Genomic DNA, 15,643 nt, shown 5'->3' with positions numbered 1-15,643 from the left:
ATTATATTGAAATTAATATTCATTCAAACAAATGAACAAACCTTTTTTACGACATATTATCATTCAAAATTATGAAATCCCTCCAACTGACTTTATGATTTACGTCCATATAAAGCAGAATAATAATAGTGAACAATCTTAACAGTATTGTTATGGTTTTTACGAGTACAAGTAAACGTACCAGAGCTGCCTGGAGACAGGAAAGGATGTTTATCACAGGGTATTATTGCACTGAATAGGCAACATTAGGGTGAACTAAATGAAAGCCCACAATTTTGTGTGTTTTTACTTATTTTTATTATGTTAACTGTATTACAGAATAAAACAGTAACAACTTCCCACATATTTTATGTAAACATAGGTAAATAATTGCTTTTCTTTGTGCATCTTTGAGTCCACATTGAACACAGAATCCCTCGGAGTTCAGCACCTTTTGGTTCAATCAGCCACTGCGGAAATACTGTAACAGCTACAGTACCACATCAAGTAACGCAAAATCCAACCAGTCACACCAAATCGATATAACACAATCTGAATAAGATGACGTACACCTGTCAGACAGTCCCACAATTAAACAAGCAAAAATGATAAAAATGCATTCATGCAGACAAATATATATTTTTAAATCCCTAACATAGTTTAAAAAATGGCTCCTTTAAGAAGCTAAAGGAAGAGCAATTAAAATATGAATTCCATGAGGAGGGTGCTATGTTGTTTAATAGTATCTCTTTAAATTGTCCTTGCTATACTTATTATATAAAACCTTTAATAGTCATAATTTGTTGTATGTAAAGAATCTGAAACGCTACTGTGCGGCTCTTCTAAATATAATATCTATATTCTTATTGGATGTAAGAAATGTACCAAAACCCTGCCCTTTTACTGTCAAATGACTAGAAATATGAAAATTCTAGAATATAAGTTTAAAAAAACAACAAGAAAACGGATTAACGTAACACTGCAGTACTTCCCACTGCTAAATTGTAGTTTTGCAGCTAGCTGAAAGGACGGAAGTCCGGTTTGCTGTTCTGGTGTGACTAGTAAAAGGACGAAAAAATACGCTGCACGGAGACGAGGTTCAGTTGGAGGTTACGGGGTCCTGAGCAGAGTCCTGAGGAGGAGAAGCTGGCGGACTGCTGTTGAACATCAGCTTCCTGATGATGTCGGCGTAAAAAGGTCCATAGACGGCCTTGTTGTAGTGGACCAGGGAGATGAACTTGGCTGCCAGCGACGCTAGCTCAGTGCGGATGGCGGCCAGGCCGGCTGGTGTTTGTTCAAGTCTGGCTTGGGGTTTCGGGTCACAGATGAGTACAGTGAAATACTGTCGGACGCGGTCCTCTGCGGGGGCACACAGGACACATTAGGACCCGCCAGTCAAAAAGGTAACTCGACAGAACGTACCAACTAGAGTGCGGATGGGGTTGTCTTTCTGGGCAATGCTGCAGATCTGCCCCGTGAGTGTGGCCTGGAGCTCCGGAGTCAGCGTCGGGTAGTTCCTCTCCGCCAACGACTTGTTCAGCTCGTTGCAGATCTGAGCGCTGACGCCCACCAGCGCCTCCTCCAGGTTGAAATTCCTAAATACGGAGAAAACAGGAAGAAACTGAGTACCGTACGCCACCGCACGGCCGACATGGGCGCCATCTAAGTGTACTCACGGGTTGTGCATGTCGTCCAGCAGCACGCTTGTCATCCTCTTGAGACGCTCCGACAAGGGCGACAGACCCTGGATGGGCCCCCCGATGGTGCTGTAGACGATGAGCAGCACCTCGTTCACCGCCTGGTACTGCCTCAGCTGACCCTGAACCTCCCGCAGACGCATCTCATCAGTCATCCAGGTCTAAGAGAACCAAAGCAATTTCAGTGCAAGATCTTTTCAATGCATTACAAAGAAAAGTCAAACCTCAGGGAGCGGGTGCTTGCTGGAGTCCCATGAGAGCATGTGGAGGAAGGCCACATTGAGGACCTGAAAGGGTCCGGGCACCCATTTCTGTCCTTTACTTCGCTCGCTTGTCTCCTGTGTGAGCAGCTCCTCCAGAGACATTTTGATCCAGGCGGTGGTGTTGTCCAAAGCACCTGGAGGAGGTGGACTCGGGTCACTTGTCGCGGTCAGGAGCTGAGGAGAAGGCCCGAGGAGAAGGAGTCGTGGCTCACTCACCAGGCGTCTTGTCCAGGATGCTCTGGAACTTGGCCCTCTCGTATTCGATGCTCTGCTTCTGCATCACGGGCCTCATGTTGTCAATGGTGAAGTTGACCATGTCGGCCTTCATCAGGTCCAGCACACGGAAAATCTCCCTAGTGTGGAACGTTTAAAAACTTGACATTGTACTCCCACGGTCACCTTCACACTAGTATTACACAATATAGTAGACATAATTCGAGAAAATTTGCCATTCAAAAACATTCTTCCGGACGAGTAGACAGGAAGCGACGTTGGGGATTCAGAGTTGAGTTTCAGCTGTCTGGTGCTTGTGTTACTAGTGACACCTAGTGGCCAGTGTAGACTACAGTTCCTCAAAGCCTTTAATGCCTTAAACTATATTGGTATTTTACTTCATGTCGCCATTTTTATGGAAATGGTTTAATTAATTTAAACATGCATCAGATTACAATTGAATGCATCCCATAATCAGTTCACAGTTCCACATGTCCAAAAGGAGTAGGAAGAAGCAAAGCTTATTAAATCCTGCCCCTTCATCTGGTACTTTTACAATCAGTAACTGTTACATTTGTTCACTTCCTGCTTTCCTAATATAGTTTAAGGTTCATTCATTCATTCGTTTTCTACTGCTTTTCCTCACGAGGGTCGCTGGGGCGCTGGGGCCTATCCCAGCTGTCTTCGGGCGAGAGGCGGGGTATACCCTGGACTGGTGGCCAGCCAATCACAGGGCACATATAGACAAACAACCATTCACACTCACATTCATACCTATGGACAATTTGGAGTCGCTAATTAACCTAGCATGTTTTTGCAATGTGAGAGGAAACCGGAGTACCCGGAGAAAACCCACATGAAATAATGTAAAATTTAAAAAAACGACCAATTACTGCTTCGTACGGTCTTTACATGACGTTGCTCCTTCTGTTTTCAGTTACCTGAACAGTGCCACGATGTTGTCCGTGCTCTCCCGCAGCTTCTTGATCTCCTCATCCCTGACGGGGGCGCACAGCTTGCCCATCACTGTGATGACATAGGAGGCCAGGCCCGCGATGTCCACCGCATCGTTGTCCACCTGCTGTCGGATCAGTTCCATATCCAGCACCTCTGTGATCTGGGTCCGCATGCGGTTGGCTCCCGGGTTGAGGAAGGACAGTAAGATCTGTGCGACGAGGGGGGACGGATTGAACGCTTTGAATGGATGGGGTTAGCGTGGAGGTGATTTTGGACTACGAGCAAAGCAAAACAACCTCTCGGATTTCCTGCAGCAGTCTGATGGCTTGCTGGTACTCTGGCGGGTCGTCGTTCAGCTCAGACTCCAGGACGTCCCAGAAGGCCTTGTGGACATTGTCACGCACCCTCTTCAATAAGCTGCACATAGACGTGAACACGCATTCATGAAAGAACATGTTTTTCTTAACTCTAAGCAGTTATTGTAAGTTTTCTTGCTAAATTATATTTTCAGAATGAATAATAATAATAATAAATAAAAACAAAAAATAAAAAAATAAAATAACAAAATAATAAAAAAATTAAGATATAATAAAATAATAAAATAATAAAATAATAAAATAATAAAATAATAAAATAATAAAATAATAAAATAATAAAATAATAAAATAATAAAATAATAAAATAATAAAAAACAAAAAAAAGGTGTGGGCCCTGAATGTCCCCCTGGCCACACTTTGGTCATCCGTGCCCCAGAATATTAATGTTTCATCTGTGCTTTGTGTATTGCTACATAAAGTCATTTTCACTATTGCGCAAGAGCTGTAAAGACCTTCTTTGAAAACTAACACCACCAGTTTTGCCGGTTTCTACCGGCTGCCGCACGCAGTTGGTTTTATACGGCGTGTCGCTGGAACGGTGCCTACACTGCGAGCCTGGACAGGAGATAATTAGCGGCCCTGACTTGTGCAAATATTTGCAAGTGAATGTGAGCCCAAGTCATGACACCTTTCCCTGACAAAGTGACATGATGATGATAATACTCCGTTCCAACGCCATATTCTTACACTCGCACATGCGTATCACACTGATGGGCAGGGTGCATTCTGGAACAGCGGCGTTTCAACCTTGTCATTTTCGAATGGAGGTCTACCACTGGCTGGTTGAATGGTTCGCCCTAAACAAAACCAATACACAAAACTTCTTCACTGAAGTCTCTGCAAATAGTACTTGAATTTTCTTATATTTCAGTCTGCAACATTATGTTGCCGAATTATGTGGTCAAAACTCTTTTCTGTATTTTCAATCTTCAGTAAAGCAATTGACTGGACTCTTTGCTCTTTTTTGCCTTGCTCTTTTATGCGGTGCTCGAGTCCCACTCACGCAGGGGTGGTACCCTTACCCTAGGTTGATAAGTGGCGTGTAGGTTTGTGTCTGTATCTAACTGTATCTAAGAGGAGCCAGATCAGAAGACCCAGGTCAAGTCTCTCAACTGGCCTCGGAGCACCTCGGGAAGTCTGGGCCTCTCTAGTCTGGCCCCGCAACCTGACCTCAGCCATAGATAGAAAGATGGCTAGGTAAGCCAAAGTCTGGTCAAATGATGTGCTAATTACCTGTCCTCGGGTAGTCTGTGCGGCTCCAGTTGGAAGTTGCGGTTGACGACGATCTCGTGGAACAAGCTGAGATTGGAGAGGTCCCTCGCCGATCCCATGACCTCGTCCAGGGTCAGTGTTTTAGGCGGGCTCGCTGGGGAGACAAAGAGACGGATGGCGGATGAAACAAGAACGTGTCTACTGAGGGACAGAAGAGGGCGGGGACGCTCACAGGAGGGCGTGCAGTGCTTGCTGGAGCCCTCGCTCGTGAAGCTCTCGCGGGAGCAGTCCATGTCGCTGGCCGACGCCGTGCTGTCGCAGCGCTCCGACGACGACTCCCCGTCGTCGCTGCTCGAGGTGGAGGACGGACGCTCGTCGTTCAGAGGCATCTTGGCTTACAGCTGGGGGGGTGGACACAGCTGCAGTCAAAACAATTGAATCATGACACCTAGGTGGGATGAAGGGTGTCTCCATGACAACGCAGGAAAATACAGGTCTCCTCAACCAAGCACAGGCTCTGGCCTTTTTCTCGGTAGTATTCAAGTGTGTCCCCTAGTGGCCGTGAGTAGTTTCAATGATGATGTCAGAATAACGGCGCTACCGCCAATGCATGAAGCTCTGCTATATATAACATATATAAAATATACACAACAGAAAACACAGATATTTGTAGGAAATCTACATCGATGAGAACTAAAAAAAACTGGTCGAAACAATAATATCGGTATTTGTATCCGCCCACCTTTACATCAGAGTGATGCTATGTCATGTGATACGTCTTTCCACAATCTCACCTGGGATTGCTTGTTTTCTTAGATTGACTAAATTTAGGCAGGTGTCTAATATTATCTACCAAGTGCACACTGGCAGGGTGACCTCCCCCAAGGACAGTTGTGTTCCTGGTCTCGGTTATCTGAAGCCAAAAATGAATGCCTACTCCCATTTTGTTTAAAGATAGTACGTGAAGAGGGGTGTGTGTGTGTGTGTGTGTATGCTTGCTGCCTTCATTACATCATCCGCGCCAGCAGATAGCTGGGTCACAGGATAAAGCAGCAGGCCAATTTTCACGGATTATCCAGACAGATTCCGGAAAACTGACATTGGGATTACGTCTATCAGCCGCTGTCCCTTCCTGACAAAGTGGGTGACAGAAGGAGCGAAAAATACCACATTTCTCAATTTAAAGTTGACATTGACTATCAATCCATCCGTCCATTTTCTGCAGCGGAACAGGTTTCCCTGCTACATTGTTATTTTTCACAGATAATAACCAAAAACAAAAGAGTTAAAATAACTACCTCCTGAATCCAGGAATAAGAATATCATGATATACAATTCCAGTGAATCCCCACACATTTTGAGATTCAGCCCTCTCAGCTGGCCAAAACATGTTTTTTTCGTGTTAGAATGCAACTTTATTCTCGTAAAATTACAGCTATTTTTTCATATTCCAAAAGGCCCACTATTAATCTTATATGAATGAAATAAATGTCAATACTATCTGAAAAATGTGATACAATGTTATATTTATTTTACTCGGGTATTTTACGTTCAAGTGTACGAACAAAGACAGCCTCTGAGGTTCTCATTGCTGCAGCACAACGTAAACAAAGCAGGGGGTTCGAGGAGGCGGGGCTTACAAAACACGGACATTCTCCATTGGCGTGCAGCTCCTGTCTATCATCCCTAGATGGAAACTCTTTGGTTCCATGGCAGTGCACATGCATCAAAGAATAACCACACACGGCCGAGTACCAGGTACACGTGACTTGGGCCGAAGCCCAAAACAAGAACATGAACCAGAACATTTCTGCAAAATAAACCCAAAGAACGACATCTGTTACTTTCATAAAACTAATACAGCACTTTTATGGCGCTTTATATACACTCTTTGCGTAATTTTTATGGTTGATAATATTGTTGTTGTAGTCGTGTTTGCGAGTAACAAAACAAGTGTAAGTGATGAATTTTGGGTAGTCTTGTGAGGAAAACAAACGCCCCCAGCTGCTAATGTGACGACTGTAAACAAGCAACACCGTTAAAACAAAACGAGCGCTGCACGCGACAATAAGATACAATAGTATAGCATATGTATTCTGTATGTATACATACATTAAAATGTGTTCTTACCTTATTAGAGTCTCTTGAAATGAGACTGGTGAAGAAACGGTTGGTTTACGAAGTCAAGTTTGTCCGTTTCCTGTTAGAATGGTGACGGTTTAAAGGTCCTTCGTTCCAACAGAGGAGCTCGAGGACAAACGGATGAAAACATTTTTGACACGCGGGGGTGTGTAGTTCAAGACTACGCACAATTAATAAAAATTGACGACAAAAAATTTCCGAATAAAGCATATAAATCAAATTATTAAGCATTAATGCAACTATAAATGTAAATACGTGGATATAATTTGATCAGATAAAGATGGAGTAGGTGGAGTTCGTTGAGTGACTCCCCCCCACTAAATTAATTGGTACGCTCCGCCTGGCTTCATGTGGGAGGTCTTTGTTTACGGATGTGACTTCACTAAAGGATCAATTTACACGTATTCGATGACAATGTATTAAAATATGCATTCACCAACAAAACTTTTTAAATGAAATAAATCCACTACAGTATCTTTTTTATCGTTTATTGTTAGTTTCGTCATTATTCTGCTTTCCAGATATTTTCAAAAGATGCAGATTGTCACTTGTGTGATATGTAACTGTGATATGACTGCAGAAAATCCATATCCATAACATCTATGTACACGTGTGCAGATGTCACGGTGTTAGTCGTAAATAATGAGCACATCGTAATGACTGTGTACTTTACTTTATATGTAACGCTTTTCTTTTGATTGAGGCCCTTCCTCAGGTCATCATCATCATGGAATCACACAACACAAACATGACAGCAGTAGCATATGTTGACATATTCAGAGGAACACAACATGACCGCAGTGCATTTTCATTAAAAACCCAAGATTAAATAGTGAGCAAACTGCATTAGGCAGTTAAATGGATGCTGTCGGTCAGTGCAATCCCATCAGAAATCATTATTATTGCACGATTCACTCTAAGGCCTCCTTTTTTTAAAAACTCTTATCACACAAAAATAAAACTGCAGAGGCCACTTTTTAAAATCAACAGCATGTTTACACTTCTTGATATCATCGACACAGCTCCTCAGACTGCTGAAAAGTGCAGAAATTGAAATATTTTGTCATTTAAATGTGAAAAGTAAGTAATTGTACACTCTGGTTTGTGTGTGTAAAACAGGAATTATTTGAAGAAAAAAAATGCTAAAAAAAAATAAAAAAGCACGACAAATCAATACAAGTTGACCCTTGTAAGGCACAACAGCCTACGCACTGTTTCACCTTGTACATTACCCTCAGCATGAGCATCTCGCTCTGAGGAACACTCCGTAACAGGAGTCAGTCATACTGCAATAAAAAGGAGCTGAAATGGATCCTAAAACACAAGTGAGAGAATGCAAGCTTCGGATGATACAGGAATGATGTTTAAAATAACAAAATTACTGGCGCTGCAGACATTGTTGCCATGGAGATAGCCTGTCAAAAGAGCTTCCTGATTTGTCCAAGGGGGACTTCCTGGATGCTACACGTCCGGCTACCTCACCCCAGACATGCGGACCGTCCTCTTAATAGTCTGAAAGTTGGAATAAGACGAGTCAGAATCATAGAGTATCATTTGTGATTTATGTCATCGAGTAGAAAAAGAGTAGGAAACCCACAGCTTTGTATATAAGACAGCATATAAGAAGAATTTGTCCTTGTAGTCAAATAGAAATGGAATCAAGAATGTGCAGAATGTGAGCGAGATCCTAAATAGACACAGCAAAAGACCCTTGAGTGAATTTTTTTCCCAATTCAACTCTTCACATTCAACCGGTGTCACCTTTGCAAGAACCTGCTCCTCGTGTTCCCTTTCAGCCGAATAAGTCTTTCAGGTCATTGTTGGCAGACGTGCTGTGCTTAAGCCCGCTTTGGTTCATGCTCACGGGAGTCTGAGAGAAGTTCTGCGGGCTGAAAAAAGGGTTAGCTTGCATGCCGAACCCGCCCATGCCTGCCGAAGCGCCTTGCATTGTAGTCTGAGCGTTCTGGGCCGAAGCAAACTGGCCGAGCCAAGGGGTGTGGCTTCCGGGCGCCGCCTTCGGACCCATTTGGTTGAGCGTGACTTTGGGTTTGTTGGATGTGAAAAGGCTGTCGAGAGCCGACAGGTCCGGTCCTTTACTCATCTGCCCGGCGGGTGCTTGATTGTGCGCGAGGGCGCCAAAGTTGGGGGCGCTGGTGGTGGTGGCCATCCCGGCGTAGACGTTGGGGCCTGGAGGCCGCATGCTCATTCCCATGCCCGCCGCGTGGAAGCCCATGCCGGGATTGAAGCCGTTGGACACCGGGGCACCCACAGGGAAGGCGGGGGCACCTTGCCCCAAAGATGGCCGAGGCTTGTCGGCCATGGACATACTGTTTAGAGACGCCATGTTGTTTAGGAGACTGCTGGTCAGATCCTTTGTCTGCAACACAGAAGACAAGCCAGTCAAGGAAGAGTATTTTGGCGAACAGAAATACGGTTGTATTTCGGGTGGCGCCTTTGCCTGTGAGTTGGTCCCGGCGGGCGGTTTGATGCTCTGCGGCGCCAGCGGCTGCTGACTCCTCAGTTTGGCCGCCTGCTCTTGTTCCTTTGCAAGTCGCTGCTTCTCCTCTAGTGTCAGAGACATCTGAAGTAGACACAGAAAGGGCAGAACGTCAATTAGGTGGACAAGGTTCAAATACCACAAAAGGTTGAATCAAATCTCTGTACCCTATTGGGCTGTGGGGCCACCGCCGCCGCCGCCGCCGCCCCATTCTCCTTCCCGTTGACCCCTGCGCTGCCAAAAATGTCATCGATCTGAAAACAAATCCAGGCTGAATGAAGCACACCTTTGAAATGCAAACAAGAGTCTTTATTGCTCTTGACTAACCTGGTTTGCAGAGGACGCAGGGATCTTGGTCTCCTCTGTTTGCTTCCCTGTGGTGGAGATGTTCAGACTCCTGATAGAAGGGAAGGAAGAACAATTATAGAAGAAGAAGGAGGAGGAGGAGTCTTTTGGTGCTTATTGAAATCATGTGACACCTCTGCTGCTCCTGCATGATGTGCAGCTGCTCCAGCTTGGTCTTGTGCTCTGCCTCCATGCGGCTCAGCATGTCTCGGATGACCACCATGAAGGAGTTGAACTGGAAAACAGGTTGCGATATGTCTTCGAAATGCCTTCGGGGCGAGAGGCGGGGTACACCTTGGACTGGTGGCCAGCCAGCCAATCACAGGGCACATATAGACAAACAACCATTCACACTCACATTCATACCTATGGACAATTTGGAGTCGCCAATTAACCTAGCATGTTTTTGGAATGTGGGAGGAAACCGGAGTACCCGCAGAAAACCGACGCATGCACGGGGAGAACATGCAAACTCCACACAGAGATGGCCGAGGGTGGAATTGAACCCTGGTCTCCTAGCTGTGAGGTCTGCGTGCTAACCACTCGTGCAGCCCCATGTAAGGATTATTGCATTTAATTAGAAGACATTTTATTTACGGTTTAAGTACTGAAATAAACTGAAAGTACTGAAATAAACTGAAATAAAAAATGAAATAAAGCAGAAAAACAGTTGCAAATACAGGACATCTTCCTAGGAACAACAAAAGGCTACCTGGTTAAGGTTGAGGTTGTTGTCGATGCTGAGCGACACAAGATGCGGAAGGCTCTTGCTAGCCAGATTCTCCTTGGGGATGCCCAGCTTCTTGTGACTGAAGGTGCACTTGTAGATTCCTGCAACGAGAACAGTCTTGTAGTCTGCCAGGAACGCGATAATGATGATGATGAGGAGGAGGAAGTGCTGCGCTCACCCAGGATCCCCATGAGCACCGCTGGCTCCCTGGAGGGGATCTGCTGCAGGAAGGGGAGGATCTCGTCGATGACAAACCACTTGTCGAGGTACTCCAAGATCTTTCCCAGACACACCAGCGAGTTCACACGCACCTGAGCGGCGACAAAGTGGAAAAAGTCCAAATGTGTATGTGAATTGCGATAAGTGGCTAGAAAAACTCACTGCGAGCGAGGAGGTTTGCAAACAGGCGGATTTGATTCGAGGAATGAGGGCGTTCTTCATGGAGGGATACTCGATCAGGTTGGCGAACGTCGGGATGATGTTGAGGCACAGCTCCTGGAAGAAGTTAGAAAATGGACACGACAGTGTAAGTCAACACAAACATATTCCGAAGACGCTAAACGGCTGCACCTGGATCTGCACGGAGGGAGCTTCCAGGGCTCTGTAAACCATTGGCAGCACACTGTTCTTGATGTCCTCCGGTGGCGTTTTGGTCAAGAGGAGATCCATTTTTTGCAGGAAGATGAGCAGGATCTGGGCAGGGACACAGTTATGAAAGGACAACTTGGACAAGACTCAACTACTGCATGTGGGCGGACATAGCTGTTGGCCTACCATGTTACTAGCCTGAAGAAGCATGGGAAGCATCACAGAGAAGACAAGTCTGACATAGTGATACAGCAAGGTTCCATTTCTTTTCTTTTTTTTTGTTTGTTGTTGTTGTTTATACCTGGATAGGCTCCTGCTGCTTGAAGACGGGCGTGAGGTCGGGCAAGATGAGGCGCACGTATTCCTCTTTGGTGCACTCCTCGGCGATGAGCAGGACGTTGGGCAGCACGAAGGGAACCATGTCCGGGTTGACAAACTCTGAGGTGAGCGACGGCAGGATGCGGTAGATCACCACCCTCTGGAAATAAGACCGATGTTTTGATTTGGAGTCGCCAATTAGACTAGCATGTTTTGGGAACGTGGGAGAAAACCCACGCATGCACGGGGAGAACATGCAAACTCCACACAGAGATAGCCGAGGGTGGAATTGAACCTGGGTCTCCTAGCTGTGCGCTAACCACTCAACCGCCGTGTTTCTATATGCCAAAATCATCCCCTGTTTTTAGGGACCTTCTGCAAAAAGGCTTGTTAAAGATCATTTCTTTGGCGAAAGCATCTTCTGGTTTTAATGCCCTTGAGCAAAAACACAAAGGCACACTTCATAAGAGGACCTTTGATTGGCATTTGAATGGAATGGAATGAGTTTGTTGTCGTTCTAGAGTAGTCGATGGTTTTGACATCCCTTTGGAAGCAGTTAAGATACGTGAGTAAGCTCCTATCCTTAGACAAGAACCAGGTCTGCGCGCTAACCACTCGACCACCGTACAGAGCAGTATTTACAAAGTTTTTTGTTTCGTGTACCCTAACAGCCTTCTGTGTCTTATTTTAAATCATGATCACATGACCAGATATGTTACCTTGGGGAGTTTGGGCAGGACTTTTGGGAGGCCTTTGTAGAATTGGGACTTTTGGAGGTTGTCCCTCTGGAAGAGTGAGTCAAAGTACTGGAGTGTCACTGCGCCCACGTCATCGAAAAACGGGATCTGGCATCCACACACAATTAAGAGAAAAATGTCAAGACACAGTCATGATGATGATGATGATGTGTCATGAGAGGACGTGCACCTTAGTCATCTGGTCGGCGTCTGGTCGGACATTGGGCGTGACGCTGAGCAGCATTTTAACATGGTCTCGCACTTCCTCTGGTATCTTACTCAGCAATGCTGGACTGATGTTAGTGAGCTATGATAAAAAGGAAGCAAGATTATAATAGTGGCTAAGTGTTCCGTCGTCATCACCCCCCCCCACATACACACACACACACCTGGTCAAGCTGCCTGCTGAAGCTCTTAAAAATGTCGTGCTTGTTGACTTGGAAAACAGGCTTGCCCTCATTGAAGACGGCGTGCACGACCACGCCCAGTGAGTACATGTCAGAGGCCGTGTCACAGCTGACTGACAGGATGTACTCCGGGGCCAGGTACTCGGGGTTGGGGAGGCAGAGCGGCGGGAGGTTGGGCTCCCATTCCTTGCATGAGTACTTGGGCTGCAGTGGAGGTTGAAGACAGGGTAAATTTGCACGGGACTGATTGGCGCAAAAGAAAAAAAAAATGTAAGAACTCACCTCCGCGTCAGACGGGTTGCTTGTTGAAATACTGAAATCGAAACCCATTATCTTCCACGAGCCGCTCTTATTGAGGATAATGTTCTCCGGGCACAAGTTGCCGTGGACCATTTTGACTCCGCTGTGCAGGAAGGACAAACCCTCCGAGATCTAAAAAGATTTAATGGACAGCTTTTGAATTTGATGGCATTTCAGCCACACACACACACACAAAAATATCGATTGAATACTCACTCACCTGTAGCAGGCCGTACTTTGTCTCCACGTCATACAGCTTATACTCCTTGATGTCATTGGGCACCGGGTTGGGCAGGTTGTCCCACTGGCCGAGCACGTTGGACAAACTGGCGAAGACGGGCTCCGTGCAGAAGGCCAGACAGTCTCTGATGGTGGGATAATGAGTGGATGGAAGAAACTCTCATTTTGGCGTCAAGAGTCTTTCCAAAATCTGATTTTTTACATCCAAAACCATACAATAGTTTATTTGACGCCACATCATGACTTTCAAGGTACTATGGCTTCCTTCCACATTCCCAAAACATTCTTGTTCGGCTACTTGGAACTAAGGATCGACCGATACATCGGCCGGCTGATAAATGGTAATGGTTTAATTTCATTTGAACATGCATCAGATTACAATTGAATGCATCACATAATCAGTTCACAGTTCCACATGTCCAAAAGGAGTAGGAAGAAGCAAAGCTTATTAAATCCTACCCCTCCATCTGGTACTTTTACAATCAGTAACTGTTACATTTGTTCACTTCCTGCTTTCCATAATACAGGGCCGATATTTGCGTTCTTTACTTGAATCGGTATCGGTTGATAGGCGCGTGGGTTCGCTGATGTATTTTACCGCCGCATGATTAACAGACAGGCATCTGCCGGGCAGCTTTGTGATGCCGGAGGACCCTGCAACACACGCAGTCGCTGTACCCCTCCCACACTTTATCAAGAGTGGTGAATCACAACAAAGGTATGTTTTCAACTTTTAAGTTGGGGGGTGCGTCTCACTGCGGAGGAGCAGTCATCACATTGATATTTGATAAAACTTAAACTACGACAAATGTTTTGCTTGAGACCTGTAATATTTGTTATCGTTGTCATTTTTTTCATGTAAATTGAGGGAGCAAAAGCAGTATCGGCCACAAATATCGGCCTAAGCTAAATCGGCCATCAGCTAAGGGTGATGGAAAGAGTGATCCCTACTTGTAACCTCTAAATTGTCAACATGTCTGTATTTGCCCTGTGATTGGCTGGGGACCAGTCCAGGGTGTACCCCGCCTCTCACCCAATAGACAGCTGGGATAGGCTCCAGCTCAGCCGTGACCCTAATGAGTTCAAGCTGGATGGATGGATATGTTTGTGTCACCTTGACTCTTCCAGAGGATGTTGCACCGTCAGGAGGCGGGGGTGCCGCAGCCTCGTCAGCTGTTGTACCCCTCGCTTCAGGGAGTCGATAATTTGGTCCTTGTCAAATTTCTGGTACTTGTCGATCATCTTCTTGTCAAACACAAACACAGCCACTTCCTGGAGAGGACCAAACACATGTCAAAGTGTAAGCTATAAACACGTAAATGATGGACGGTTTATGTTCGACGTATAACCTGTTTGGTGGACTTCTTGGTGCCGTTGTAGATCCTCCAGCACATGCCTGGACCGCCGCTGGCAATGTGTCGGCCCACCTCAAACTCCCGCGTCACAGGGTTGCCCATGACTGCACTGGTGACGTCGGCCGTCACTTTGGTCACCGTGCTTTTCAGCTTGTTCAGCATGGACTCCATGTCGAAGGCGGACCAGGAAGCTGGAAGGAAGCAGGGGAATGTTAGCATCACCAGCTAAACTGTACACTCAGGTTAAGGGATGATTTTTTTTCTGTGTTAAACTGGGCTTTTGAAATACCTCAGGCGGTGAAGAGGTGTTACTCAACAGGAAGTCGGACAAAAGAACACAACTGAACACATGTTGATGTCACTGCACGGCACTTTGGATACATTGGCGGTAGATGAAAATATATTTTGTACACGTTACAATTAATTGGATGAGATTGAGAGCTGTGATTCAACACTGAAGCAATGATTCAATTACTGTGTCATCACATTTCCAACCCTAATTGCCAACAACTAATTACATTTTTTTTACTTCATAAGCAATCTGATGGCATTTAAACATCCCAAGAATAGGTTTATGCGATAATTATTTACATGTTGTTTTCTAAATTTGGACGTTCTAAAGTCCAAGTGGAGCGATTAAATAAACAAATCACATTATGGCTGGTTAGCTAGTGGCGCAGGCTAACTGTTAGCTTTCAGCATTGGCTGGCTTAAAAGGCAAAATATTCATGACAGCTCGGTCTGCTTTATCACATTTAAACACAATGTAAGCAATTACTTGATATCTAATGCATATCGATACCGACTGTATTTATCTGACAATTTAATCAGTAAACAGTAAACTGTATGCCCCACTAGCTACATTGATGTTAGCAAGGAATAACCCTTCTAATCTCATTTTAACTCATCCATATTTGTCATATATAACATTAGACATTCATTCTGCTTGGTGTTGTGACTTGCGATTCAAATAATTCAGTGACGCTAACTAGCCGACAATGCGCAGTCCTAACACCACAGTCATAGCAAGAGTCCCGTTCGATTGACAAAAAACACCAAGACCAAATATTCCCGTAACTTACATTGATAGGACGTCTTCAAGTGATTCCCCCTAAAAAAAATAAAAGCAGACTCCAAAGGAGCGCTGTCACTGAAGACTGTGACTCACAGCGCTCATGTTTTCAAGTCGCATACGGAATTAGCTAGCATGCTAGGCTAGCAAGAGCATAATGCTACTTCCGGGTTGAGTCGCGTACGTCGACGTCACGTTTGGCTCGTGGGTATTT

General features: G+C 45.3%; 2 protein-coding genes across 4 annotated transcripts; both read right to left on the bottom strand.

Annotated features, from left to right (window-relative positions):
* Window positions 1-284: 284 nt before the first annotated feature.
* On the bottom strand, window positions 285-6,952 carry tcp11l2 (t-complex 11, testis-specific-like 2). 2 transcript variants are annotated; one of them, XM_058078304.2, is made up of 10 exons: window positions 6,829-6,952; window positions 4,931-5,099; window positions 4,720-4,852; window positions 3,406-3,526; window positions 3,094-3,317; window positions 2,156-2,292; window positions 1,901-2,073; window positions 1,656-1,837; window positions 1,402-1,574; window positions 285-1,338 (listed from the first exon to the last, which is right to left on the bottom strand). In XM_058078304.2, exons 2-10 carry the CDS (start codon window positions 5,085-5,087, stop codon window positions 1,079-1,081), a joined length of 1,560 nt encoding a protein of 519 aa, XP_057934287.2. In that variant the 5' UTR covers window positions 5,088-5,099; window positions 6,829-6,952; the 3' UTR covers window positions 285-1,078. The 2 variants fall into 2 exon arrangements, with proteins under 2 accessions (XP_057934287.2, XP_078643397.1); XM_078787271.1 differs by having other exon boundaries at window positions 4,931-5,117; window positions 6,829-6,926.
* Window positions 6,953-7,317: 365 nt separating this feature from the next.
* On the bottom strand, window positions 7,318-15,602 carry scyl2 (SCY1 like pseudokinase 2). Of its 2 annotated transcripts, XM_058077414.2 has the most exons (19): window positions 15,440-15,602; window positions 14,352-14,548; window positions 14,117-14,274; window positions 12,983-13,127; window positions 12,745-12,894; window positions 12,445-12,666; window positions 12,246-12,362; window positions 12,038-12,163; window positions 11,302-11,478; window positions 11,187-11,198; window positions 10,983-11,105; window positions 10,794-10,907; window positions 10,591-10,723; window positions 10,395-10,513; window positions 9,817-9,917; window positions 9,665-9,734; window positions 9,505-9,591; window positions 9,299-9,421; window positions 7,318-9,217 (listed from the first exon to the last, which is right to left on the bottom strand). In XM_058077414.2, the coding sequence occupies exons 2-19, from the start codon at window positions 14,526-14,528 to the stop codon at window positions 8,633-8,635; spliced, it is 2,739 nt and encodes a 912-aa protein (XP_057933397.2). In that variant the 5' UTR covers window positions 14,529-14,548; window positions 15,440-15,602; the 3' UTR covers window positions 7,318-8,632. The 2 variants fall into 2 exon arrangements, with proteins under 2 accessions (XP_057933397.2, XP_057933398.2); XM_058077415.2 differs by lacking the exon at window positions 11,187-11,198 and having other exon boundaries at window positions 15,440-15,601.
* Between the last annotated feature and the right edge of the window lie 41 nt (window positions 15,603-15,643).

This window comes from Doryrhamphus excisus, linkage group LG2 (genome assembly GCF_037039965.1).
Source record: "Doryrhamphus excisus strain RoL-2023G ecotype Guam linkage group LG2, RoL_Dexc_Guam_v1.1, whole genome shotgun sequence".
Lineage (NCBI taxonomy): Eukaryota > Metazoa > Chordata > Actinopteri > Syngnathiformes > Syngnathidae > Doryrhamphus > Doryrhamphus excisus.
Note: the sequence above shows the minus strand (reverse complement) of the source record. Positions and strands in the feature narration are given on the sequence as shown.

Excerpts from the sequence above, each read along its gene's own strand:
- tcp11l2 (XM_058078304.2), bottom strand. The coding sequence starts at position 5,087 with ATGCCTCTGAACGACGAGCGTCCGTCCTCCACCTCGAGCAGCGACGAC. Across the intron at positions 4,853-4,930 it reads CAAGCACTGCACGCCCTCCT|CGAGCCCGCCTAAAACACTG; the intron begins GTGAGCGTCCCC and ends TTGTCTCCCCAG. Across the intron at positions 3,527-4,719 it reads CACAGACTACCCGAGGACAG|CTTATTGAAGAGGGTGCGTG; the intron begins GTAATTAGCACA and ends GTCTATGTGCAG.
- scyl2 (XM_058077414.2), bottom strand. The coding sequence starts at position 14,528 with ATGGAGTCCATGCTGAACAAGCTGAAAAGCACGGTGACCAAAGTGACG. Across the intron at positions 12,895-12,982 it reads CAAAGTACGGCCTGCTACAG|ATCTCGGAGGGTTTGTCCTT; the intron begins GTGAGTGAGTAT and ends AAATCTTTTTAG. Across the intron at positions 11,479-12,037 it reads TCCTGCCCAAACTCCCCAAG|AGGGTGGTGATCTACCGCAT; the intron begins GTAACATATCTG and ends TCTTATTTCCAG.